Below are 27,431 nucleotides of genomic sequence, written 5' to 3' on the forward strand. Positions count from 1 at the left end.
TGAAAGAAAAATATAAATAATAGCCTACCTTGGTTAAATGACACCCTGTGGCAGTTAACTAAAAAAATGTATGCTGCACTAGCCCAAAACTGGACTAGATGGTGACAGAATGATATTCAGAGTGCTGAGGAACAAGTTAATCTCTGAGTTAAGAAATTCAAAACCAACTTTTTCATTAACATCATAAATGAGGCGAAAGGTGATTGTAAACAAATTTTGAAAAAAATAGACATTTCAACAGGCAAGAGGCAAGACAAATTAAAGGAGGTATAAAACAGAAAGTTAATGGAAGATTAATCGAGGATAGCTACTCTATAGCCTCTACTTTTAACAATTTCTTTATTCAGTCCGTACAAGATCTGAGGCAAAAGTTGACAGTGAGCGAGTTATGTATCACCCGACGTGATGACTCCCTTAAAATGTTTGATACGATTCCAACTATTGAGGTGAAAGTAAACAAAATCTTAAGCAGCTTGAAAACCTCTAAAGCCAAAGATGTCTATGGTTTTGATAATGCGTTCTTTAAAACACAAAGATATTTTATCAATAGCAAGGGGCACATCTTTGGTTTTAGAAGTGGGGGGGGGGCATATTTTTGATATATATTTGTTTCTTTTTTTAATCCAGTCGGATAAACACTCCAAATAGCCTACCCGACCACTCTAAGACACCCGCATTATCCTAAAGCACACCGTTGCCTCGTTTGTATAACATTCCAATTACAAAACTGTGTGGGGGGGGGGGGATTTCAGAATGTTGCGCCCCTGCCAATAACAGATTTGATTAATTTCCCATAAATTCCCAAGGGAATGGAAGTCAGCTGTTGTTACCCCTATATTCAAGTCTGCTGATTGTTTTATGGTCAATAATTATAGACTTATAAGTATTTTGCCAATCACTTCAAAGGCTGGAAAGAGGATAGTTACTGGTGTCAGGGCTTTCTGAAGGATCGGACCAATACGCAGTGTGATCGTAGTTCCACATCTTTTATTGAATCGTGAAACCGAATGCCATATACAATAAACTTGAAAATACAAAACAAAAAGCCGTGACGCAGAGCAGGAAAACACACTACTCACAATTAACAACCCACAGCATACAATAAGAAAACCCCCTACCTAAATACGATCTCCAATCAGAGGCAACAAGAAACAGCTGAGATCAACCCCAAACAATACATAGAAACAGAAAACCTAGAACCCACAACATAGAAATAACAACACAGACCGTCAAACAAACACCCCCCGTCACGCCCTGACCCATCTACTATAGAAAATGACCTCTTACACTGGTCAGGACGTGACACTACCCCCCCCCCAAAGGTGCAGACCCCGACTGCACACAAAAACAAAAAACAAACACCCCAACACAACAACCAAAACACAAGCCGTTGGAGGATCTGGGCTGCTGGTCAATGACCATCTTCACCCTACACTGGCAAGGAGCTTGCACCGACCGCACCGGGCTGTGAGTGCGTATGGGCGATATAGTGCACACCACACCGTAACTCATCGCTCGCTCCTCCGCACGCCCGCTCCGCCGTGCTCTTTCTGCCAGTACTTCCCTTCGGATTCTCGCGTCGAGCTCCGCGCTTGACTCCTGTACTGGCTTCTGTCTGCTCCATGGCTCTCTCTGATAGGCACGGGAAGTTTGATCAGGGCTCCCCCCTGATGTTGACAAACTCCCCTTATGGCCCCCCCCAAGAAATGTATGGGGTTGCCTCTCCACCTTGATTATTGGTGGATATAGCACTTCATAGTAACGTCGCTCCCTCTTGGCTTCCTCTAGTTCCTCCTTCGGGCGACGATACTCCCCAGCCTGGCTCCAGGGTCATTTATCGTCTAATATTTCCTCCCAAGTCCACGACTCCAAGTAGTTCTCCTCACGCCGCTTGGTCCTTTTATGGTGGGTTGTTCTGTCAGGGCTTTCAGGAGGATTGGACCACAGCATACAATAAGAAAACCCCCTACCTAAATACGATCTCCAATCAGAGGCAACAAGAAACAGCTGCCTCCAATTGGAGATCAACCCCAAACAATACCCGACATAGAAACAGAAAACCTAGAACCCACAACATAGAAATAACAACACAGACTGTCAAACAAACACACCCCTGTCATGCTCTGACCCATCTACTATAGAAAATGAGCTCTTACACTGTTCAGGACGTGACAACTGGGTAATTGACTGATCACTTGAATACTAGTGATTTCTCATTACAGTCAGAAAACTGTTATTTTTTGGAGAAGGTTATATTTAAACTTGACAAAGAGGGAGTGGTAGGATCTGTGTTTTTAGATTTGCAAAAAAGCATTTGATACTGTAAATCACAGAATTCTACTCTCTAAACTAGCTGAATGTAATTTCTCCCCCAATGCTTTAAAATGGATGGATTCATATTTATCTGACAGAATAGTGTGTTAGAATCAAACAGAACGTCTCATTGTCTGGCAACTGGCCTTTACGCTTTAGTTTATATATAAATGACCTGCCTCATGTGTGTCATGGTGTTGATATACACATGTATGCAGATTATACTGTTATATACACACATGCCACAACTGCAGAAGAAGTTGCATCTAAGCTAACTGAAGCTTTGGCTCATGTATCACAGTGGTTTGAGCAGTTATGTCTTAGTTTAAATGTGAACAAAACTGTTGGTATGCATTTTTCCATAAGGACAAAGCATGTCACCATTCCTGACCTCTTTATTGTGTCTGAATATACAGTGCAGGAAACTGCTAAAATAATGGAAACACTTGAGTAAATCAGAGATACAAAGTTTAATGAAAGCAGGTGCTTCCACACCGGTGTGGTTCCTGAGTTAATTAAGCAATTAACATCCCATCATGTATAAAAATGCATTATTTTGGCTATTATTTTGGCTACCATGGCTATGCCCCATTTGATGACAATGCCCCCATCCACAGGGCACGAGTGATCACTGAATGGTTTGATGAGCATGAAAACAACGTAAACCATATGCCATGGCCATTTCAGTCATCGAAGAGCACCACCTGTTTTTAGCCCACCTGTTTAGTTAAAGAAAAAAAAAATGTGGTGCCTGTTTTGCATGTTATTTTAGCATTAATACGTGTCACATATCAGTTTGCAAACAATGTAAAACATGTTTTAGCCTAGCTCAGTGCTTTCTGTGGTGTTGGGGTAGCCAGTGGAAAATAATTAGCGTAGAGGTTGGTAATGTTCTCTAGTTGCGCCGTGATTGGCTCAGTGTTCTGTCACTCATGGGGACAATACATCACCACAAAATCTACGGGGAGAGCAAAAAAATTCAAGCCCCTTGGATGCTGCCATAGAGTTACATTAGAAGAAAGCTCAATGTCATTGGCCACAGATAAAATTACATCAAATCACGTTATATCCACAGTAGCTTTGATTGGACTGAGCTAGCAAGGTAGCAGTCATCATCATGAATCAAGTCAACAAACTACTGGCAAATTCTTTTCAATCCTTGTCATATGTAGAGAAATTATAGATAAAAGGTATCGGTGCTCATCGGCCATTGGACATAAACATTACAATGTTTTACAAGTTGGAAGTTACAACATTACAAGTTGTAAATCGCAAATTTAACAATGAGTGGTTTGGAAGGAATCAGTGGCTAAGCAATCACTAGCCATTGCAAAGCAATCACTAGCCTGCTACTCAGTGGAGTGGATGTGTGGTCCAAGTCTGGGTTTAAGGGTCTCTTTTCCAAGCTTAAAAGGATAAACATTCAACATTAGCAATGCTGTCAATACAGCATGACTTCTGCCGCTTTCAAAATAACTGGAAACTCGGAACGAGTAAATCTCAGACTTCTGTGAGTTCAAGACAACTAGGAACTCGAAGAAAAAAAATGAGCTCCTCACTGGGAAAATACATTTTGAACGGTCATCCAACTCGGAAATCCAAGTCAGGAACTCGGGCCTCTTTCTAGAGTTCCGACCTGAAGTTCACTGAGGTTATGATTCGAGTTCCCAGTTGTCTTGAAAGCACCATAAATCCAGAGAATGCCAGTCTTTGATAACAAAGTTTGATGACAAAATTTGCCCACGAAGGACCGCCGCTCCACCTTCCTGTCCAAGTGAGCACAACACAACAAGGTGAGTCCAAAAATGTATTGTATGCTGCAGCATAAATGACGTAATATGCCAGGGAGATATGTATACTGTAGCTAAGAAAATAATACTAAGTGTATGTTTTGTAGTAAACTGTTAGTAGCCCATGTGCATCACCCTAATAATGTGGTCCCTTTTCCCCTCATAATTTAGCCTACTGACTTGGTGGTGCACATGTAGCCTATAGTCTGTTTCAGAGAAATGCCATCATCGAATATTGTAAGAGCTTTCGTTGTCTGCCTATATGCCCCCTTTATTTATGCTAAGGTTCTGACTTCTTGTACAGGCAGAATATTGTAAGAATGGCCCATGTTCTGAATTCTGTCGCTGTACATTTCATTGACTACGTCCGTCCTAGCTCGCTCATTAATGTCTTAATCAAAATTACGGATTGCCTTTTATCCACTCATCTTTCCCTTATGCCATAGTTTGTACATCTCAATAGTCAGTAGAAACCACATTTGTGTAAGCAAGTCAGCCATATCAGCTATGTTCTTTTATAAGGCAGTAAATGAGGGTGAATGAACTGTTTCACTGCCAGACAAGGCTCTGCTGATAGCCAGGTGTAACAGTGGTAAGGTGTAGGGACTGCTATTGGGACTCCGCTGTTGGGACAGCTTTATGAAGGCTGTTCATGGCTCACATCAACACCATCATCCCGGGTAACCCTAGACACAGTCCAATTTGCATACCGCCCCAACAGATCCACAGATGACACAATCTCAATCGCACTCCACACTGCCCTTTTCCACCTGCACAAAAGGAACACCTGTGTGAGAATGCTGTTCATTGACTACAGCTCAGCGTTTAGCACCATAGTGCACACAAAGCTCATCACTAAGCTAAGGACCCTGGGACTAAACACCTCCCTCAACAACTGGATCCTGGACTTCCTGACGGGCCGCCCCCAGGTGGCAAAGGTAGGCCACAACACATCTGCCACGCTGATCATCAACACAGGGGCCCCTCAGGGGTGCATGCTTAGTCCCCTCCTGTACTCCCTGTTTACCCACAACTGCGTGGCCAAGCAAGGCTCCAACACTATCATTAAGTTTGCTGACGACACAACAGTGGTAGGCCTGATCACCGACAACGATGAGACAGCCTATAGGTAGGAGGTTAGAGACCTGGCAGTGTGTTGCCAGGACAACAACCTCTTCCTCAACGTGAGCAAGACAAAGGACTTGATTGGAAAAGGAGGGCCGAACTCACTCCCATTCACATCGACGGGGCTGTAGTGGAGCGGGTCGAGAGTTTCAAGTTCCTTGGTGTCCACATCACCAACAAACTATCATGGTCCAAACACACCAAGAAAGTTGTGAAGTGGGCACGACAACCCCTTTTCCCCCTCAGGAGACCCCCTCAAGATTTGGCATGGGTCCCCAGATCCTCAAAAATTTCTACAGCTGCACCATCGAGAGCATCCTGATTGGTTGCATCGTCGCCTGATATGCCAACTGCTCGTAATCCGACCATAAGTCTTTACAGAGGGTAGTACATACAGCCCAGTACATCACTGGGGCCAAGCTTCCTGCCATACAGGAACTATATACTAGGCAGTGTCAGAGGAAGGCCCAAAAAATGGTCAAGAACTCCAGTCACCCAAGTATGGCATGGGAAGCGGCACTCGAGTGCCAAGTCTAGGTCCAAAAGGCTCCTTAACAGCTTCTACCCCCAAGCCATAAGACTGTTGAACAATTAATCAAATGGCCACCTGGAATATTTACATTGACCCCCACTTTTATTATATATGCATAGTCACTTTACCCCTACCTACATGTAAAAAATGACCTTGACTAACCTGTACCCCCGCACATTGACTCGGTACCGGTACCCCCTGTATATAGCCACGTTATTGTTATTTTATTGTGTTACTTTGTATTACATTTTTTACTTTAGTTTATTTAGTTAATATTTTCTTCACTTTATTTTTTGAACTGCATTGTTGGTTAAGGGCTTGTAAGTAAGCATTTCACAGTAAGGTTTTATTTGGCGCATGTGACAAATAACATTTGATTTGATTTGATGTAGGCCATAACAGTTTGTTGGCACCGTTAGTCACCGCTATAGTCCAATTCATGTATTGTTTATTGTTGTGTTATGTTGTGCAGTGGCTTTCCTGGCATGCATCTACAATTTTTTGTGGAGTTTGCCCCACCAAGATTTACATGCTAAAATCGCCACTGGGTACAATGTACTAAGAAGTATGTTCTGTTGTACATTGTCCTTGTTCAAATAAACTTAATAATAATATCAACAAATAATCATCCATTACATTTTCATCTCTCATAAAAATTAAGAGAACCAATAAATACATTTACTCAATGTACTAAAATTATCTTTCTCAAAAACATTGTATATTGTCCCATACAATAATAATTATTATTATAGAATAATAAATGTTTTGTTCCCCCAAAACATTTTTGGGGATGAAGTTTTTATTTATTTTTATTTTGGCAATCTCACTGCAATTCCCCTTTCGACCCTGACTTTGAATACCTATTTAAACCATAATACACTATGCTGTGAATGCGCATAATTTAGCACGCCTTCCTGATGTGATGCTGAGGAGAAGAGGGGTGTACTAAAAATAAAAGGTGCTCACCGAGCACTTTCCCACTCGACTGTACTTCCTGCCGCTCTCCCCCACTGCGTAGATATAGATGTAGTTGTCGTGAGAGCCGATCGCCAGGAAATCGCCATCTAGGAATAGGGACAGGAGATGTAGGTTAGAACAGATAATGTCCCCGACATAAATTAAATGGCACAGTCAATCTACACTGAGTATGCAAAACATTAAGAACACCTGCTCTTTCCATGACATAGACTGACCAGGTGAATCCAGGTGAAAGCTATGATACTTTATTGATGTCACTTGTTGAATCCACTTCAATCGGTGTAGGTGAAGGGGAGGAGACAGGTTAAATAAGGATGTTTAAAACTTGAGACAGTTGAGACACAGATTGTGATTGTGTGCTATTCCGAGGGTGAATGTTGCTGGCACAACTGTGGGAAGTTGCTGCCACAACTGTGGGAAGCATTGGATTCAACATGGGCCAGCATCCCTGTGGAACGCTTCCATGCCCTGACGAATTGAAGCTGTTCAATATTAGGAAGTTGTGCCTAATGTTTTGTATACTTCCCTATTTTTTCTTTTACTGGATTCACCTGGTCATGGAAAGAGTGTTTTATGTGTTTTACACACTCAGTTCATATGGAAGTAGTTTAGTTTAGTTTGCCTAAAATATGTGTTAAATATGTTAAATATGTGTAAAAAAAAAACAAAAAACAATAATTTCCTGATCTTTCAGATATAGGACAGACACTTCAAAACAAACTTAATTTAGATTAGTTTTTTACTGTATTAATCTGTTATTCAATGTGTTTCTATGGGCTAAGGTCAAATTAAATGTTTTAGCAAAGATTTTTTTTATATATATTTTGATACCTAAAGGGGTCCTAAAATTCAAAATCAAATAGCTAAATTATTGTTGGTATGAGCATCTTAAAACAATTCCATATGTTAGCTTAGTAGAACCCCCCGCCCCAGGAATAGGGTCCATGCGGAAACACATGCACTTAAAAAAGGTCTACGCGGTAAAGAAATGGAAATGAGATTAACAGCGTCATAAATTTCACAACACGTTAATTTAAACTATCATCTGATAATGATCCTGACTAAATTACAGCTGTTTTTATTTAGAAGATTTACTACATAGAGAGACGTAACCTTTTATAATACTTCTAATAAGTCATAATAAAGCCTCATGAATGCTTAGAACAAGCAATAAAGCAATATAAGAGCCTTAAGGTCACTTACCCGGTGCAAAGCGTATAACAGACAGCTGTTCATTCCCATCTGTGTGCACTGTGACTAGATCCTTAGAGTCAGTATCCAGCACCAGCCACCTGTATGATGAAAGTTATCCATCCTCTCATGATTATCCACATCACATCACTCCTGTACTTTCTCAACACCCCTTTGAGATTCATATTGTAAATGAAAAGCACTATACAAATGACATGTGTCATTATTATTATTGGCAGAGCTCTATGGCTTTTGTGATTTAATTGTCATAACAATATTCTCCTCGAGCAGTACTTTCTCACCTGCCAGTCTGCGTTCCTATAGCAACCACTGCTCCAGAGGGATGGAATCCAGCAGACTGAGCTGCGTCCTGTAAATGAAAGAAACAAAGGATGTCTAATTTCAGTACTGCATCCTAATACATTTTACCGCACCGAAATAACCAGCCTCAGTGAAGATCTATTACAACACAGAGAGAATGAAGCTTTATGAGAGATTTATAAACACAAAGGGTTTAGATAGTACCCTACGCATTTCTCCACTATTATAACTAGAGGTCGACCGATTAATCGGACTGGCCGATTAATTGGGGCCGATTTCAAGTTTTCATAACAATCGGTAATCGGTATTTTTGGCCACCGATTTGCCGATTTTTTTTATTATTATTATTATTATTTTTTTTTTACACCTTTATTTAACTAGGCAAGTCAGATTAAGAACACATTCTTATTTTCAATGACGGCCTAGGAACGGGGGTTAACTGCCTTGTTCAGGGGGGATTCGTTTTCGCAACCTTCGGTTACTAGTCCAACGCTCTAACCACCTACCTGACATTGCCCTCCACGAGGAGCCTGCATGGCAGGCTGACTACCTGTTACGCGAGGGCAGCAAGAAGCCAAGGTAAGTTGCTAGCTAGCATTAAACTTATCTTATAAAAAACGATCAATCTTAACATAATCACTAGTTAACTACACATGGTTGATGATATTACTAGTTTATCCAACGTGTCCTGCGTTGCATATAATCGATGCGGTGCCTGTTAATTTCTCATTGAATCAAAGCCTACTTTGACAAACGGGTGTTGATTTAACAAGCGCATTTGCGATAAAAGCACTGTCGTTGCACCAATGTACCTAACCATAAACATCAATACCTTTCTTTAAAATCAATACACAAGTATATATTTTTAAACCTGCATATTTAATTAACATTGCCTGCTAACATGAAATTGTGTCACCTAGCGTTCATTGCACGCAGAGTCAGGGTATATGCAACAGTTTGGGCCGCCTGGCTCGTTGCGAACTAATTTGCCAGAATTTTACGCAATTATGACTTAACATTGAAGGTTGTGCAATGTAACATTAATATTTAGACTTAGGGATGCCACCCGTTAGATAAAATACAGAACGGTTCCGTATTTCACTGAAAGAAAAAACTTTTGTTTTCGAGATGATAGTTTCCGGATTCGACCATATTAATGACCTAAGGCTCGTATTTCTGTGTGTTTATTATATTATAATTAAGTCTATGATTTGATAGAGCAGTCTGACTGAGCGGTGGTAGGCACCAGCAGGCTCGTAAGCATTCATTCAAACAGCACTTTCATGCGTTTTGCCAGCAGCCCTTCGCTGTACTTCAAGCATTGCACTGTTTGACTTCAACCCGGGTGGGTATAATTTGTGGAACATTCCAACAGGAATCTATTCCAAAAACTTCGTAAATAACAAGGTTGCCAAAAACAACGCATACAAAGTTATATAGCGGCAGAATAAGATACCGGGAATGGGAGTGGTCTATTTCATTGCGTTTTTCACTCATCACGTTTATTCCGAAAAATGTCTGTCCTCACTCTGGTTGCCTATGGAAAAACATTAAGAATAACCTACGTGGTGAGTTGATGCCTATTCGGCAGCTAGTTAGCTAGGTTTGTATGCGTTGCTACTTTGTATGCGTTGTTGGTTGGCAACCTTTTACTTTACGTTTTTTGGAACAGATTCCAGGTTGGGACGTTCCACAAATTATACCCACCCCTTCAAGCCTATCAACTCCCAAGATGAGGCTGGTGTAACCGATGTGAAATGGCTAGCTAGTTAGCGGGGTGCGCGCTAATAGCGTTTCAAACGTCACTCGCTCTGAGACTTGGAGTAGTTGTTCCCCTTCCTCTACATGGGTAACGCTGCTTCGAGGGTGGCTGTTGTCGATGTGTTCCTGGTTCGAGCCCAGGTAGGAGCGAGGAGAGGGACGGAAGCTATACTGTTACACTGGCAATACTAAAGTGCCTATAAGAACATCCAATAGTCAAAGGTATATGAAATACAAATCGTATAGAGAGAAATAGTCCTATAATTCCTATAATAACTACAACCTAAAACTTCTTATCTGGGAATATTGAAGACTCATGTTAAAAGGAACCACCAGCTTTCATATGTTCCCAAGTTCTGAGCAAGGCACTTAAACGTTAGCTTTCTTACATGGCACATATTGCAGTTTTACTTTCTTCTCCAACACTTTGTTTTGCATTATTTAAACCAAATTGAACATGTTTCATTATTTATTTGAGGCTAAATTGATTTTATTGATGTATTATATTAAGTTAAAATAAGTGTTCATTCAGTATTGTTGTAATTGTCATTATTACAAATAAATAAATACAATTATTAAAAAAATTGGCCATAGAGAGGGGTTATATATATATATATATATATATATATATACTGTAACGCCATGGCCATAGAGAGGGGTTTTTGTTCTTTATTTTGGTTAGGCCAGGGTGTTACATTGGGTGGGCGTTCTATGTTCCTTTTTCTATGTTTTTGTATTTCTTTGTTTTGGGCCGTGTGTGTGTGTGGCTCCCAATCAGGCACAGCTGAAGTTCGTTGTTGCTGATTGGGAGTCACACATAAGGAGCATGTTTTTCCTTTGGGTTTTGTGGGTAATTGTTTCTGTTAGTGTTTTGCACCTGACATGACTGTTTGGCTGTCGGTTTTCTTGTTTTGTTTGTATAGTGTTCTTTCTTTATTAAATATTCAATGATGAACACTAACTCCGCTGCACCTTGGTCTACTCTCTCTCACGACAGCCGTTACATATACAGTTGAAGTTGGAAGTTTACATACACGTTAGCCAAATACATTTAAACTCAGTTTTTCACAATTCCTGACATTTAATCCTAGTAAAAATTAGCTGTCTTAGGTCGGTAAGGATCATCACTTTATTTTAATAATGTGAAATGTCAGAATAATAGTAGAGAGAAGGATTTATTTCAGCTTTTATTTCTTTCATCACATTCCCAGTGGGTCAATGCTATCAATTAGTATTTGATAGCATTGCTTGTAAATTGTTTAACTTGGGTCAAACATTTCTGGTAGCCTTCCACAAGCTTCCCACAATAAGTTGGGTGAATTTTGGCCCATTCCTCCTGACAGAGTGTAACGCCCTGGCCATAGAGGGGTTTTTTGTTCTTTATTTTGGTTAGGCCAGGGTGTTACATTGGGTGGGCGTTCTATGTTCATTTTTCTATGTTTTTGTATTTCTTTGTTTTGGGCCGTGTGTGGCTCCCAATCAGGCACAGCTGTAGTTCGTTGTTGCTGATTGGGAGTCACACATAAGTAGCCTGTTTTCCTTTGGGGTTTTGTGGGTAGTTGTTTCTGTTGTGTGGTTTGCACCGACAGAACTGTTGGCGGTCATTTGTGTCTTATGTTCAAGTGTTTTGTATTATTAAAATTCAATATGAATACTCACCACGCTGCATCTTGGTCCCCTCTTTCAGATGATCGTTACACAGAGCTGGTGTAACTGAGTCAGGTTTGTAGGCCTCCTTGCTCGCACATGCTTTTTCAGTTCTGCCGACAGATTTTCTATAGGATTGAGGTCAGGGCTTTGTGATGGCCATTCCAATACCTTGACTTTGTTGTCCTTAAGCCATTTTGCCACAACTTTGGAAGTATGCTTGGGGTCATTGTCCATTTGGAAGACCCATTTGCGACCAAGCTTTAACTTCCTGCCTGATGTCTTGAGATGTTGCTTCAATATATCCACATACTTTTCCGTCCTCATGATGCCATCTATTTTGTGAACTGCACCAGTCCCTCCTGCAGCAAAACACCCCCACAACATGATGCTGCCACCCCCATGCTTCACTGTTGGGATGGTGTTCTTCAGCTTGCAAGCATCCCCCTTTGTCCTCCAAAACATAACGATGGTCATTATGGCCAAACAGTTCTATTTTTGTTGAACAAAAAGTACGATCTTTGTCCCCATGTGCAGTTGCAAACCATAGTCTGGCTTTTGTATGGCGGTTTTGGAGCAGTGGCTTCTTCCTTACTTCCTTGCTGAGTAGTTGCTTCTTCCTTCCTTTCGGGTTATGTCGATATAGGACTCTTTTTACTGTGGATATAGATACTTTTGTACCTGTTTCCTCCAGAATCTTCACAAGGTCCTTTGCTGTTGTCTGGGATTTATTTGCATTTTTCGCACCAAAGTACGCTCATCTCTTGGCGACAGAATGTGTCTCCTTTCTGAGTGGTATGACAGCTGCGTGGTCCAGTGGTGTTTATGCTTGCATACTATTGTTTGTACAGATGAACGTGGTACCTTCGGCATTTGGAAATTGCTCCCAAGGATGAACCGGATTTGTGGAGGTCTACAATTTTTTTCTGAGGTCTTGGCTGATTTCTTTTGATTTTCCCATGATTTCAAGCAAAGAGGCACTGAGTTTGAAGTTAGGCCTTGAAATACATCCACAGGTACACCAGCCTATCAGAAGCTTCTAAAGCCATGACATCATTTTCTGGAATTTTCCAAGCTGTTTAAAGGCACAGTCAACTCCAGGGTGTAAACTTGTAAACTCCTGACCCACTTGAATTATAAGTGAAATAATCTGTCTGTAAACAATTGTTGGTAGAATGACTTGTGTTATGCACAAAGTAGATGTCCTAACCGACTTGCCAAAACTATAGTTTGTTAACAAGAAATGTGTGGAGTGGTTGAAAAACAAGTTTTAATAACTCCACCCTAAGTGTATGTAAACTTCCGACTTCAACTGTATATGGCCATTAAAAAACTATATACAGTATATTCTAAAATCTTGCGTATCTTAATTTCCATCATTAACAATTAATATGCATAATAATTTTGACAGTTTATGCAAATGATTGTTACCTATAACCTGGATTGCCATTGCATTACATTTTTGTGAAGCAATTATTATTTTTGTGATTCATCCTATATTGTCGCTAACATCCTTATCCCCTAGCAATAGATGTGGGACACACACACACACACACACACACACACACACACACACACACACACACACACACACACACACACACACACACACACTCAATCCCTTTCCCCCACAATCAATCAGAAGCTCAGATGCTCGATGGTTGAAAGTACTTGATTTACGAATGCATATACAGTGACAGTTGTTGGCTGTACAGCATAAACATATCAGGGAACAAGCTGAGCTTGTGGCCCTTCTACTCATACATTTCATGTTAACTGAGTATAACGTGTGAGGCTCAGAGTTGTCCCCAGGGAGCACTGCCTGCCTGTCTACCTCCATAGTCTTGGTCCAGACAGGCTGGTGCGAGGAGGCATCCCACAGGCTGACATGCTTGTCGTGGCCACAGGTGAGGAAGTGGGGTTTCCAAGGGTGCACGGCCAACCCCCACAGCTCATCGGTGTGACCCTGGAAGAGTTAGGGAGCATAGTTAGCATCGTTGGCAATCAGTTGCTAGAAAGAGTCAAATACTTGCTTAATGTAGCCCCATTCTGTACTTTCCTCTAACTGGGTCCATCTGTTTCCATTACATGCACAAAACACGATAGCCAGGAGATGCTGGACATTACTAAATAACCAGCTAATGGGCTTAAAGAATGTCTGAATGAACTGAAAACACCCTAGGTCTGCATGAACTAGAATGTCAGATAATTATACCAGCAGCCATATATATATATATATATGGCTCTGATTTTACCCACTTGTGTGATGGGGGTAAATTCGCCATATAAACTGCCTTGTAGAACATAGTTCCTGGTGGTCCCAATAAGCACACTCTCCCTTTTGCCCTCGGCAACAGTGCGGACGGGGCCAAATAACTCAGGAACCTGGGAAAGGTGGGAAAATAAAGATTATTGTGGTAAGCTTCCTCCCACCGTAAATTTGAGGGTTGTTTTCTTTATTTTATCCATGTTTGATTTTTACAGATGGCTGGGTGGGGGGTACAGAGAAGGGAAATTGTAATAGAGAACATTGTTTTCCTTGTACAAGTCATTGGTATTACTGTTTACATAAATACCTTCTGTGTACATGCATCAACCAAAAACCCCATATTTCTGAAAAAGCTAGCATCATCTTTTGCCAGGGCTGCAGTATGCAGAATCAGTCTCCTTCGAAAGCACTTATACTGTAGATGCATTAATAAAAAGTGTACTATGGAAATGGCATATATCATGGGACTACTTTTTTGGGTGTATGTACACGAATCCGCATGTGTCTCACCTCAACCGATTGGATCTGCTGGTAGCTCCCATCCCAAGAGAGGAGTTTCCGATCTTTTCCCCCTGACACCAGTGTGCTGTTCCTCAACATACACAGTGCAAAGATGCTCCCCTCGTGTGCACCCTGAATGGCGTGGCTAATTCGATTAGTGCCTGTAAAACAGAGAGAAAGACAAAACACCATTGGAGAAGGCAGAAGATAGCTAGCTGTTTGTTCTACAACACATGGTCAGGAGCGGTTCACTCACAAGACAGGCCTTGTTGTTCTATCCTAGGCATGACCATATTCTGACCCCAGCCACCTGACAACTCTCTCATAATAAAGAGTCTTTTGATGAGCCAAAATGGGGAAAAACAATGGGCCAGTAACCAAAAGGTCGCTAGTTTGAATGACCAAGCCAACTAGCTGAAAAATCTGTCCATGTGCTCTTTTTTATATAATTTTAAATTCTGTCAATGTTCCCCCTTGAGCAAGGCACTTAACACCAATTGCTCCTGTAAGTCTATCTGGATAAGAGTGTCTGCTAAATGACTAAAATGTAAATGTAATAAACACAACTGAACAGGGACCTGCATTCTTAGAAAAAAGGAACCTAAAGGGGTTCTTTGGCTGTCCCCATAGGATAACCCTTTGAAGAAGCCTTTTTGGTTCCAGGTAGAACCCTTCTGAGTTTGATGGTTCATTCTATCGAATGACAGTTTTACCTTTTCCCCACACCAGTATATTTCCACTTGAGTCTCCAGTTATGGTGTCTCCATTTTCTGAAAAAGTCACACACAAGACAAACTTGGGCTTCTCTTGTTTCTGCAAGGAACATAAATATGGCTTTATTTACTTGGGGGAGCAGAGATAAAACAGAGTTGTATTGTCAGAAAACAGACAGAGACAGACATGCAGCTTCAATAACACGACAGAGAAACGAACTACTGAAAACCTGAAAATATGACATTCTCTAACATTGGGTGAAGAACTAAAGAGCAAAAGCAACACAGCCTGTTCAAGCTACATTGAATTTAGATAAAACATTCTGCAAAATGGCATAAATTATATTGATTTTGGCAAATACATTTCCTCTAATCAAGCAAGTCAACAGGCAGTATAAATGAGAAGTCTCATGTCATACCTCAAACAAGCCTTGCTTCTTGGTAAGGGTACCCCTCTCCAGTGTCCAGAAGTAGAGGTGTGACTTCCCACACGTGACTATAATGTTGGTGTCAGTGGGGTGGAAGTCGGCAGCGAACACTGCCTCGTTGGAACACTGTAATGGGACAGAAACAATTATCGTTACACGTGTCAAACGTTTATGAGGATCAATAGAGCAACTCCAAAGCCAGGTAAGCTTTCCCGAGACCTGAAGACTTGCATTGAATCCCCGAGCTAATGCCTAGGCTTTAGTTTAGAGGGCTAACAAAGTCTCGATGCGCACAGGTTAATACCCCAGTCGGACACATAGACACTCACCTTGACATCAGCCAGTCTTTCCTCTCTCTGCCAGTCCCACACAGAGAGCACATGGTCGTTGGAGTCATCTACTACACACAGCGTGTTGCCTCCGTTCTGCACAGACCAACAGAGATGGATCAGCCCTGTCCTCGGTTATTTAGCAAAGCTTTTCTGACCAGTAAAGGCACACTCAAAATCTGGTTCACATATGAGATATGATATGTATTCATGTTTTTTTTGGCCAAGATCCATTGCTTACCGACTTGGAGAAGGCAAGACAAACCAGGGCGCGGTCAAAAAAACCTGTCCCCAGAATGTGGAGGGTGTTGAGGCTCACAGAGTCCCAAACCCGCACATGAGGAGCCAACTGCTGTCAGTACACACACACATACACACACACACACGTACACACACATTATTTCTTATTATTAAATACGTGAACTGTTCATAGATTCAAAGTTATGTGAGGATGAGAGGTCACTTACTTTGCCTTCAGAAGAGGTGCCTGGCACCTGTCCTGTTGCTATGGTGATTTTATCAGGATGGACAGCCAGACTATAGAACACAAACAGAGGAACAGAGAGACGGCAAACACTTTGAACATCTGAAAGCCGATTTGAACAATGATGAAAAACCACAGAGACCTCAAAGCATATCAAAGAGAAGTGTTTTGTGTAGTATGAATCTATGAGTTGCTAATATATCATAGATGTTGTTCTAGTCTGTCAGACTGAAGCTTATGGGATTCAGTTACAGTAGCCTAAGTCATGTGTGATTGATTCTTACTGATGTTGACAAGACTATCCCCTTCTTCCCCTTCTGTTACTGACAGCTTCTGATAGAAGGGCACAACAGAGGGGCACTATGCCTTACAGAGATAAGTGAAAGTCAAGAATATCTGTACTACAGTGAAAAGGAAGCTAACGTCTTTCTATGCCTAGTCTTGACTCAACTCTAATTATTCATTATGAGCATGACCCCAGGGCGACCCCTCGAGTTTCAGCTTATTATATTACGGACCACCCTTTCTGTCTGAGATAATTACCTGGCCAACACTATCATTGAGGACAAAGCAGCTGCAGACCAGCCACCTGTTTACCCTAGCCTGCCTTATTATGAAGGAGTTATTCCATGGGACTATACGACAATACTGATTAAAACAGTGGTGTCACGGTAGCTCTGTCTGTACTGAAATAGGGAGGATTATATATCAAAGGTAGCGTGACACAGTTGTGGAACAAGGTGGGTTGCAAAGCCCTTCCAACTTTGGATACCAGAAACATACTGTAGATTTTTTTTTAAATGTATTGCTTAATAAATTACTCGACTGTACTGTTGGTCTGAGAATACATGGATGATAGTGAAAATGATTTATACTGTAGCTAGGTGAAATAGGGCAGTGTTTGATGAGTGCAGTGTCCATATTAGGACAGCATCACACGTCCAGCTCAGGTCAAAATTCTTTCACAGATAAAGGTTGTACAGTACAGGAGAAATATAGTGTTGTCACATTCTGTTTCTTCTCACCACTTGATGTCATCAGTGTGCCCGGTGTAGTGTCTCTGGAGCTGCTCTTCCACGTTGTACAGCACCACAACAGATGCAATGAAGTAGACCGTCTCTCCCGTGGGTAGCAGGTACAGGTTAGAGCGACAGTCACGTCCCCTGTACCCATAACTGGGCATCTAGGTCAAGATCCACATAACTTCAATAGGACATCAACTTTAGCCTACATATTAACCAATATAGTTTGATTGAATTCAGTGAGGCACTTAAATAAAAGCTGCTTGCCCCCTCACATCACTGTAGTCTATATTTACAACCTATCATACAGGCACCCTCTGTGACCTTTACCAATCGTATCTTACTGAATTTTCCATTTGGAACTCAGAAAGGTCACAGAGGGTGATAGGTTGTAAATATAGACTACGGTGGCGTTATTTGAAAGTCAGTTCTATTTATCTTTCCTTTGTTGGAAAATCTACAGTCAACTCAAGTGAAACACTAGACAGCACAGAACACTCATAATTTCATCCTGATCCTGGTGATTAAAAAAATATGCTTTTTTTTATACGCATTATAATCTCCTCTGTTTGCTGAAATGGGGGTTGAATCCATCAGGGAAAGAGAGGAGAAAAGAGGGAGCTGACTACATTTTCAGCTCAGCCTGCTGGCTTCTGGACTTGAGCAATTGCTGTATGCAGGGAGCTGGGTTGGTGCTGTAGTGTGCATTAGGAATGATTAGGATGGTTTCAGTGGATGGTTTGCCCTCTGACATATCAATGGTAAGTTTCGGTGTTCCTTAAAGTTCCGTTTTAGGACCACTATTGTTTTCACTATATATTCTACCTCTTGGTGATGTCATTCGGAAACACAATGTCAACTTTCACTGCTATGCGGATGACACACAGATGTACATTTCGATGAAACATGGTGAAGCCCCAAAATTGCCTACCCTGGAAGCCTGTGTTTCAGACATAAGGAGGTGATTGCGGCCCATTTTTTCCTTTTAAAATCGGAAAAAACAGAGATGCTAGTTCTAGGTCTTAAGAAACAAAGAGATCTGCTGTTTGATCTGACAATTAATTTTAATGGTTGTACAGTCGTCTCAAATAAAACTGTGAAGGACCTTGGCGTTACTCTGGACCCTGATCTCTCTTTTGATGAACATATCAAGTATATTTCAAGGGCAGCTTTCTTCCATCTTTGAAACATTGCAAAAATCTGAAACTTTTTGTACAAAAATTCTCCAGAAAAGCTAATCAATGCTTTTGTCACTTCTAGATTAGACAACTGCAATGCTCTACTCTCCGGCTACCTGAATAAAGCACTAAATAAAATGCAGTTAGTGCTAAATACGGCTGCTAGAATCTTGACTAGAACCCAAAAATGTGATCATTTTACTCCAGTGCTAGCCTCTCTACACCGGCTTTCTGTTAAGGCTAGGGCTGATTTCAAGGTTTAACTGCTAACCTACAAAGCATTACATGGACTTCCTCATACTTATCTTTCCGATTTGGTCCTGCATACCTACATGTACGCTACGGTCACAAGCAGGGCTTTCTCCTTTAGAGCTTAATTTTTATGGAATGGTCTGCCTATCCATGTGAGACGCCGACTCAGTCTCGACCTTTAAGTCTTTACTGAAGACTCATCTCTTCAGTAAGTCCTATGATTGAGTGTAGTCTGGCCCAGGGATGCGAAGGTGAACGGCAAGGCACTGGAGTGATGAACTGCCCTTGCTGTCTCTACCTGGCCGGCTCCCCTCTCTCTGCCTCTGACCCTATTACGGGGGCTGAGTCACTTGCTTACTAGTGCTCTCCCATGCTGTCCCTAGGAGGTGTGCATCACTTTGTGGCAGGCTTTTTTCGCTATACTCGACTTGAGTGGGTTGAGTCACTTACGTGCGGTGGAGAAGATCATCGTGGGCTATACTCACCCTTGTCTTAGGGTAGTAAGTTGGTGATCTGTTGATATCCCTCTAGTGGTGTGGGGGCTGTGCTTTGGCAAAGTGGGTGGGGTTATATCCTGCCTGATTGGCACTGTCTGTGGCTCCCCCCCCCCTGCCCTGTCTCAGCCTCCAGAATCTATGCTGCAATAGTCTATGTGCCGGAGGGCTAGGGTCAGTCTGTCCTATCTGGTTTAATTCTCCTGTCTTATCTGGTGTCCTGTGTGAACTTAAATATGCGCCCTCTAATTCTCCCATCTCTCTCTCTCTCTCTCAATCTCTTCCCTCCCGGAGGACCGGAGCCCTAGGACCATTCCTCAGGAGTACCTGTCTGTCCCCGTCCCCAGTCCACCTGGTCGTGTTGCTGATCCAGTTTCTGTTGTTTTGCCCGTGGCTATGGAACCCTGACTTGTTTACTGGATGTGCTACCTTGTCGTTCTGCTGCTCCAGTTTCAACGTTTCTGCCTGTGGCTATGGAACCCTGACCTGTTCACTAGATGTGCTACCTTGTCCCGGACCGGTTGTTTTCGACACCCTCTCTCTCTCTCTCTCTCTCTCTCTCTTTCTCTCTCTCTCTACCTGTCACAAACCTATGAAAAGCCAACTGACATTTACTCCTGAGGTGCTGACCTGTTGCACCCTCTACAACCACTGTGATTATTATTATTTGACCCTGCTGGTCATCTATGAACATTTGAGCATCTTGACGAAAGATTTGGTCTTAATGGCCATGTACTCTTATAATCTCCACCCGGCCAGCCAGAAGAGATTTGGCCACCCCTCATAGCCTGGTTTCTCTCTAGGTTTCTTCCTAGGTTCCTGCCTTTCTAGAGAGTTTTTCCTAGCCACCGTGCTTCTACACCTGCATTGCTTGCTGTTTAGGGTTTTAGGCTGGGTTTCTGTATAAGCACTTGGTGACATCTGCTTATGTAAGAAGGGATTTATAAATACATTTGATTGATTACATTTTATTGATTAGGGAAAAAGATTTATTGGAACATCCAGATGTGACTTTCACACCTGTGCAATAGAATGCAATAAGAATATAACTTTGGCGAATGTGTAACCTCACAATACATAGGGGGATACCACTTGCGAGTCACAATACATCTCTGTCCTGAAAGCATGGACTTTCAAGCCTATTGTTATAAACATAACTCAAATGTTGTAATGCCACGTAACAAACAGTTTCTTATCTATTGAAATATACACCTAGCTGTCTGAAAAGTACTGAACCTACAACAGTGGAAAAAGGATACACCCAGTCCAGTTTGAGCTTTTTGTTTGGCAGGTCCGATTTGGCTTCCAGGCAGTAGGTCTCCACAAGGTCTTTGGGCATGTACATGGTGATGGGTCGTCCCTTCAAATACATTTTCACATACCCTTCCTCTAAAAAAAGCAACAGACATTTTCAGTGGACAATTTGTTATGACTCATTGGTAACAAGGAGGAGTGTTTGTGATGGTGAGAACAGTGTTTGAGAGGAGTGACAATGAAAGTGTGGTTTAGAGACTCATGCGTGAGAGGAAGATGCAAAGAGAAAGAAAGTATCAACAGTTATGGTTATGAGATGTTGACGTACAACACCTTTTTTTGTTGCAAAGGAGTGAATTCATTTAGTAAGGAAAAGTATAGATTAGCAAACACAGAGATGGATAGGCTTTTGATTCCCTTTTATTAGTAATTTCAAATACATTCAGAATAATAACAATGAATGGTGCAAAATGAAAAGCAGTCAGTTTGCATTGTTATGTAGCATCATAGCATTTGTTTAACGTACAGTACAACACACAAGTAAACAAGAGAAGACAAAACAAGCAAAAACATAGGCTTATGGTGCCACAGCAGGGGAATGAAAAACAAAATCTGAACAAACCAACCAGAGGACACACAAACAAGTCAAAACCATGTCAATGTGTGACCAAAAACAACAAAAAAGACGGAAAAACACACAAAAGAAACCTGAAACATGACAGTCATGAGAGGAATGTTTTTTGAAGTCCATTTTTACATCCACGGTTACCTCTTTCAACCTAATTCCAAAAGCTGGTATAGGCCTAGCTTAGTAACAGATTTGGAAGTACTGGCTGGGGGATTTGATGGGGCTCCTGTAGCTTGGCTTGTCTAAGGGGGAGTAGGGGGTGTAGGACGACTGGCTGACTGACTTTCTCAGGGGGAGAGCAAACGTCGGGGTCTTCCTGACTCCATTGGACTTGACAGACGCGCTCTTGGAGTCAGGCGCAGTGGGGGGAGCGGAGGAGCGGCCAGACATGGCTGCTGCGGTGGATTTGGGCGCCTCAGCGGTTCCGGTCCTTTTTGACAGATGGGCCAGATATATCTGCACGGTTACTAGGTAGGTGAGGTAGTAGAATTGGAGAGGGGCCAGAAGGAATGGGTAGGAGGGGTTGGTAGAATATATCCAAGTTAGATGTGATCGACAACTGGCTGCTATGCTACAATGGACGACCACAAAACACGGGACTGGTACAAGACAAGCTTCAGTATCTACTGGGTAACAACCGCAGGTGGGCTAAACTACTGGGGCTCTAACTCTAAGTCAAGTTTGAGACTTTTACTAAAAGAGTGCATCAGTAGCTCAACATATAACTATTGTCTATGATAAATCTGACATAATGAAGTGACACTTTTTGGTCTACTTTTGCTGGCATCAAGGTGAATAACATGAATTATTGAAATATGTTCACTTCACTTGACCCAGCATTTACCATGGACATGCCATTTCTTTTCTTTTTTTCTTTATTTTTCCACTGTGAAAGATGACAGCCTGGCTAAAGGACCATGAGTTTCACAACACTCTGCTTCTAAACATGTCTCTTTCTCAATTCATCTTTCTTTAGCCAAGCTTATGGAAATTATCCGCAAGCTGTGCATCAAAACCCCATACTGAAGGCCATGCAAGAGATGGCTAAAGATTTCAAAAGCTATAAAGTAAAGACATTGCATTGGCTGGTAATGCAAACAGCCCTTTTGAAGATACATAATACAAGCACAATAAAACCGTCTCGTTGTGCTCTGAAAAGGGCCTCTTAGAAGATCAGTGTGCACTGCAGGAAATATTTGGTGGGGTTTCTATGGTGACAAGGACAAAAGAGCGCTGCATGGCTGTGAGCAAACACATCTAGAAAGTGGCAATTCCACAATATGGTTGACAGCTAGTGTAAAAGCAGCACTGCAATCAACCACACACAGTTCAAACTCTCAGTGTGTTAGAGAGTGTTTATTAGTCCACTGTTGGCTGACATATTGGGAAGGGCTACTATCACACTCACTGTCAACCCAACCCCATCCCTACCATGGGGCAGCTCTCTGTGAATTGAGCCTATGAATCACTAAGGCAAAAGGATTCTGAGTCAGTAGCCTTTACTATACGTTCTCGCATGAGAAAAGAACAATAGCTGGTAGTCTAACTAATAGCAGCAGATATGTGCAACGTAATATCTGGCCGACTACGCCACATTGTGGCATGGAGAGATTTTAGCTACCAGACAATATCCTTGGGCACAATTCCCATGATGGTGGGATAGTCTGTCGGCTAAAACCCCTCCATGCCACATATGGCTAATTTATGTGTATATTAATGCTTTCTTCTAAGGCCTTAGGAGAACAATGTCCAGAGAGCTGCTAAGGTAAGGGGGCTTGAGGACCAAGGCCTACCTTTGCAGTGTGTCACTCGTCGCATCCCTTGTGAGTTCACAGAGAAGGGGACAGAAGGACCAGGTGAGGTTTTGCATTGGTTCCTGACCTGGACTTACTCAGCATTGTGACTTTTTCCATTTAATTTTTCGTGTCGCCTCCGTTTTATGCAAGCGCCTTGTCTCAGCCTTTTCTTGGCAACAGTTAGGCTATTGTGCTTAAAGTCTTTTCTGTATCTATCTATTTATGTATCGATCGATCTATCTATCTATCTGATCTACCAGTCTGAACAGGAGCAGCTAGTGATTTCCCATAGGCTAAGCATGTACCGTTTGCGTCCCATGTTTGTTTCTTTAAGGATTATTGGAAGATTAGTTTATGATTAGCTTAGCTTAGAATCTATAAATAGATTCTAAGAAACAGTAAACAATTTCACATATTATATGTGAGTACTATTTAGGTATCATCTCAATAGCTGTTATGTCTAATCAGTTATTTACATTGACTGAATGACTTCTCTTTAGGGTTGAACATTGATGACAGTACCCTGGGACTATGCTGGTTTGATCAGGTTATTATAGGACAATAATGAATTAAAATCTTCAACAAGACTACGTTAATCGTGGTTCCAGTACATTTTCTCTGCTTATCAGCACTCAAGCCAAAGTAACCCCCAGCCAAAGTAAGGTTCAGAGGGGTGATGATCTATCAGGGAGAATTACACCAGGTAAATCAACCTAATGGGTTACAGCAGTCTAATTTGCCCAGCGATCAATACCATTCTGGAGATGCTTCTTTCTCATCACAATTAATCTTATCTCATGGTGTTTATTGTTACTACTGCAGTATACAAACTCATACAGTAAAATAAATAAATAGCACATGTGCATGACTCCTGTTATGGAAAGGAAAAAGGAAATCATAGATGACAATGGAGGTTGAAATACTTCATAAGAACTTATGGGAGGATGGAAGTGGTTATGGAGGGATGGATGATTATTGGTTGAAGGATGAACATTTTTAACACGTTACAAGACAAACGTCACCACTATACATCACAGCACATCACGGAACATCCTTGAGTGGTACTCTGTGAGCTGGGAATTGACCAAGTGGGCAAAAGTGGTTTAAATGATTTCATTACCACATCATTATAACCAAAAATGATGTGACTAAGACATCATTGCAACCAGTTTTGCCTGCTGGGACACAGGCCCTGGCTTTAGCCTGGCTTTAACCTGTAACATACCTTGCATTTATTTTGCACATCTGACAAACAATGCTGACAAATTGTATGAATCCAACCATTTAACCGAACAATGGATCAAATGGTCAGTTGATAACATCTATCATATGTCTATAGATCATGCAAAACAAAAGCAAGGACATTTTCAAGGGTTATGTTATGGTATGTCTCTCAAAATCTTTAAATCTCTAATTTACAGGGAGCCACTGAGTTCATGGCATCACTGATATAGTTGGCTCTTACCTGCATTGAAAACGGGCTCCTTAAGTTTGCTGCGGAGTGAGTAAAAAAAAAAAAAACTGTCAACACTGAACCAGGCATTGTACCAGATAGGTTTAATCAAGTGCAGATAAAGTATTTGAAATAAAACAAACACTACCTGATCCCAGGGTCATGTGCAGTAGGGTGAATCATTATGGAACGAACTGACGATAACCGATAGGTTTCCAATAAGAAATGCTTGTTTTCGTTTTCTGTTTTAAAACATTTTGCTACGGTGTGGTCTACTGAACACTACCCGGGTATGGCTGTGTAGGATGAGTTATTGCTATTAGGCTGGCTGTACCTTTCGCTGGCTCTCTTGCTGCTGGAGTTGCTCCCGGTAGAGCCGGTGCGGGTGCGGTTGCTCTTGGAGTCGCTGCTGTCTTTACGCGTCAGTGTACCCATCGTTTCGTTGGAGTTGGTTCTCCTCACAGTGCTGGAGGAATAGATGGTAAAATGGAGGATAAATCTACCTAATGGTGCATTTTGAATAAATAAAGGTGCTTAAAAGAAATTGTCTAAGGAATTCTGATTATTTACTTGTAATCTCATAAAATAAGTACCCAAGATTTATCTCTCTGTGGGAGAGATAGTAAAATGGATGATGCAATTACCTAATGGTGAAAGAAAGAAGCATAGCCTTAATTGTCCGGGGAATAGTGTTCAAATAGGCTGTTATTTAGCTGTATCCCCTCAGAGATTTTTCAGTTGCAAATCCTTATAATAAATATCATCTATCATCGGAACTATCAAAGACTTCAAACTTGATTTTGAGTGTAGGGGTAAGGTCAAGCAAAGATCATACCAGCAACCTATAAATAACACTATCTACTACAAGTCCTCATATGACACTGTAAGTACAGACCATCATAATACACCAAAGAAGGCCCTATACTAGGAAACCAGATGACTGATCCATGACAGAGAGAGATTTTTCCCTCTCTCTCCCCTGTGACTCATTCATGGCCACATTTATGATGGTATTAGAGGAGATGGTTGAAACATGTTAAAAAGCGGGCCATTAAAATGCCTTCACAAAAGAATGGCCCAATCAGCAGTTCATTGGCTGGAATGGCTACCAGGTCTAATCCAGCCTGCGAGTCCAAAGTCCATTCAATCCTCCCGTTTGTGGCTGATGTTATCCCCCTGAAACAGGGTTCGGGATGTGTATCTTTGTGTGTGTGTGTGTGTGTGTGTTCGTGCGTGTGTTTGTTTGTGAGGGGACCTTTGTTAGTTGGTGTATGCCATGCAGCAGGCATACCTAGATCAGGAATGGAGTTAATTAGGCAATGGGGGATTTATTGAAACCTTTGGTCTCTTTGCCAACTTGGGTTGGCATGGGAGCAGCACCTTCTGTAGTTGATCTAATTCCCACCACACACACACAAAGAAAGAGAGAGAGAAAAGACAGAGAGAGAGAGAGAGAGAGATATTCATTCATTTCATTTAAGTTTCAAGTTTCACTTCTTCCAAGCTCTAAACCCAACAATGCAGTAATCAATATTTAACCAGGATAGTCCTCTCAGTAACAATAACAATTGCCACTGCTTTCCAGGGAGAGAGATGTTTTTTGTGATGAGTGTTGTTATTCATTGTTCATAGAAATGATCTGTTAATTCAATGATTCATGGATCTATGAGGGATGGGTAACATTGAGGTAACGTTATGAGCTTTGAGGATGGTGATGGTGTCACAGTTTGGCCACCCTCTCACCTGTAAGGAGAAGTGATGTAGATAAGTCTGGTGGGTATGCCAGACAGACTGGAGAGACTGGACAGACAGGGGGCATGCATGACCGAGAAGGGAAACAGGGAAGTGGAAAAGGAAACAGTGAATGGTGGTAAGACAAAAAAATACTGGTGATTTACAGTATCACGCTCTGTGATTTTTAGGAGAATTGATGTGTAGATACAGTAGTTGACTATAACATTTGCATCCACTTGAATCAAGTTCAGTATTGTGGCTAGTGGATACAAACTGCCAATACCAGTTTGTTCAAAGAGGTTGTCTCATGTCTGGTTTTGGACCAAATTGTCCGTTTGATAGATATTATCTTTACAGAACAGAGCCGTGGTTAAGACTGCAAAAGTGCCATATAAATGAGATAGAGATCAACTGGCATGAATGGAGGTATGGTGAAAACGGTTTTGTGATGAAAAGGAATACATACCGTATGTCTATTATCAAATATGAGTATATGCGTGTGTCTACCTGTATCCAGGGATCTCTTGTGGAAACATCGGCACACAGCACAAATACAAATAATAGTCTCCAATGTAAACAATTCTGCTTCCTGCAGACTTCCTTCCTTCTCATCCTAAAATAACACAGAGTTAGGAAGTATGGGTGGGTGAGCTTTCCTTTGTGCAAAGACTTAAAGTTCAGGAGTCAAGATCTGAAGGAGGCCGAATCAATGTGGCCTCTATGTGCACACGACCAGGGATTCATTGTTATCTTTCATGCATGGACAAACCATTTACACTTCTAGTCCTATTAATACACAACAGACCTTTGACATTTCCCCTGTGCCTTAGTGTGTTACCGAGTCTAGCCTGGTCGGCTCCATTTCACTCTATATCTATTGCTTCAGTCTGGAGAAGGTTCACCTATACTGCATCCATGTTAGGAACTCCATCCATCCCTCCCACCCTCCCTCTCCTCCCCTTCGTACCTATTTACTCTATAGTCTCATCCATATACCATCCATTCCTCAGTCCTGGATTATGATAATTAGACTCCAGGCATGAACATCATTGGAGGAGTGCCTATTGTTCCCTTGCCAGTTGTGATTTATTAACTGCACTCCCTTGGCCCCAGTCAACCCCAATCAGTAAATCAATGCCGTCTCTGAATGCCACCGTGGTGTAAATGGGGATGCCTGTGACAGCACTGTACCTGTGTTTATTATTCATGTAAAATGTCAATGGCTCTCCCTTCAGAGG

At 41.6% G+C, this 27,431-nt stretch overlaps 1 protein-coding gene across 6 annotated transcripts in view; it reads right to left on the bottom strand.

The window, feature by feature from the left end:
• The window catches only part of LOC106610626 (echinoderm microtubule-associated protein-like 1), a 111,578-nt gene that overhangs the window by 18,772 nt on the left and 65,375 nt on the right, over nt 1–27,431 (bottom strand). For 2 of the 6 annotated variants that reach the window (XM_014210048.2, XM_014210043.2), the window contains exons 4-20: nt 26,203–26,259; nt 24,794–24,925; nt 24,472–24,500; nt 23,004–23,030; nt 20,588–20,717; nt 17,408–17,557; nt 16,366–16,435; nt 16,140–16,250; nt 15,899–15,994; nt 15,561–15,695; nt 15,142–15,241; nt 14,438–14,589; nt 13,918–14,043; nt 13,493–13,624; nt 8,232–8,299; nt 7,942–8,030; nt 6,727–6,824 (exon numbers count right to left, since the gene is read on the bottom strand). In XM_014210048.2, the coding sequence (XP_014065523.1) occupies nt 6,727–6,824; nt 7,942–8,030; nt 8,232–8,299; nt 13,493–13,624; nt 13,918–14,043; nt 14,438–14,589; nt 15,142–15,241; nt 15,561–15,695; nt 15,899–15,994; nt 16,140–16,250; nt 16,366–16,435; nt 17,408–17,557; nt 20,588–20,717; nt 23,004–23,030; nt 24,472–24,500; nt 24,794–24,925; nt 26,203–26,259 (1,702 nt within the window). The remainder of the gene's footprint in view (nt 1–6,726; nt 6,825–7,941; nt 8,031–8,231; nt 8,300–13,492; nt 13,625–13,917; nt 14,044–14,437; nt 14,590–15,141; nt 15,242–15,560; nt 15,696–15,898; nt 15,995–16,139; nt 16,251–16,365; nt 16,436–17,407; nt 17,558–20,587; nt 20,718–23,003; nt 23,031–24,471; nt 24,501–24,793; nt 24,926–26,202; nt 26,260–27,431) is intronic. The other 4 variants (XM_014210044.2, XM_014210045.2, XM_014210046.2 and 1 more) reach the window with 4 other exon arrangements.

This window comes from Salmo salar, chromosome ssa09 (genome assembly GCF_905237065.1).
Source record: "Salmo salar chromosome ssa09, Ssal_v3.1, whole genome shotgun sequence".
Taxonomy (NCBI): domain Eukaryota; kingdom Metazoa; phylum Chordata; class Actinopteri; order Salmoniformes; family Salmonidae; genus Salmo; species Salmo salar.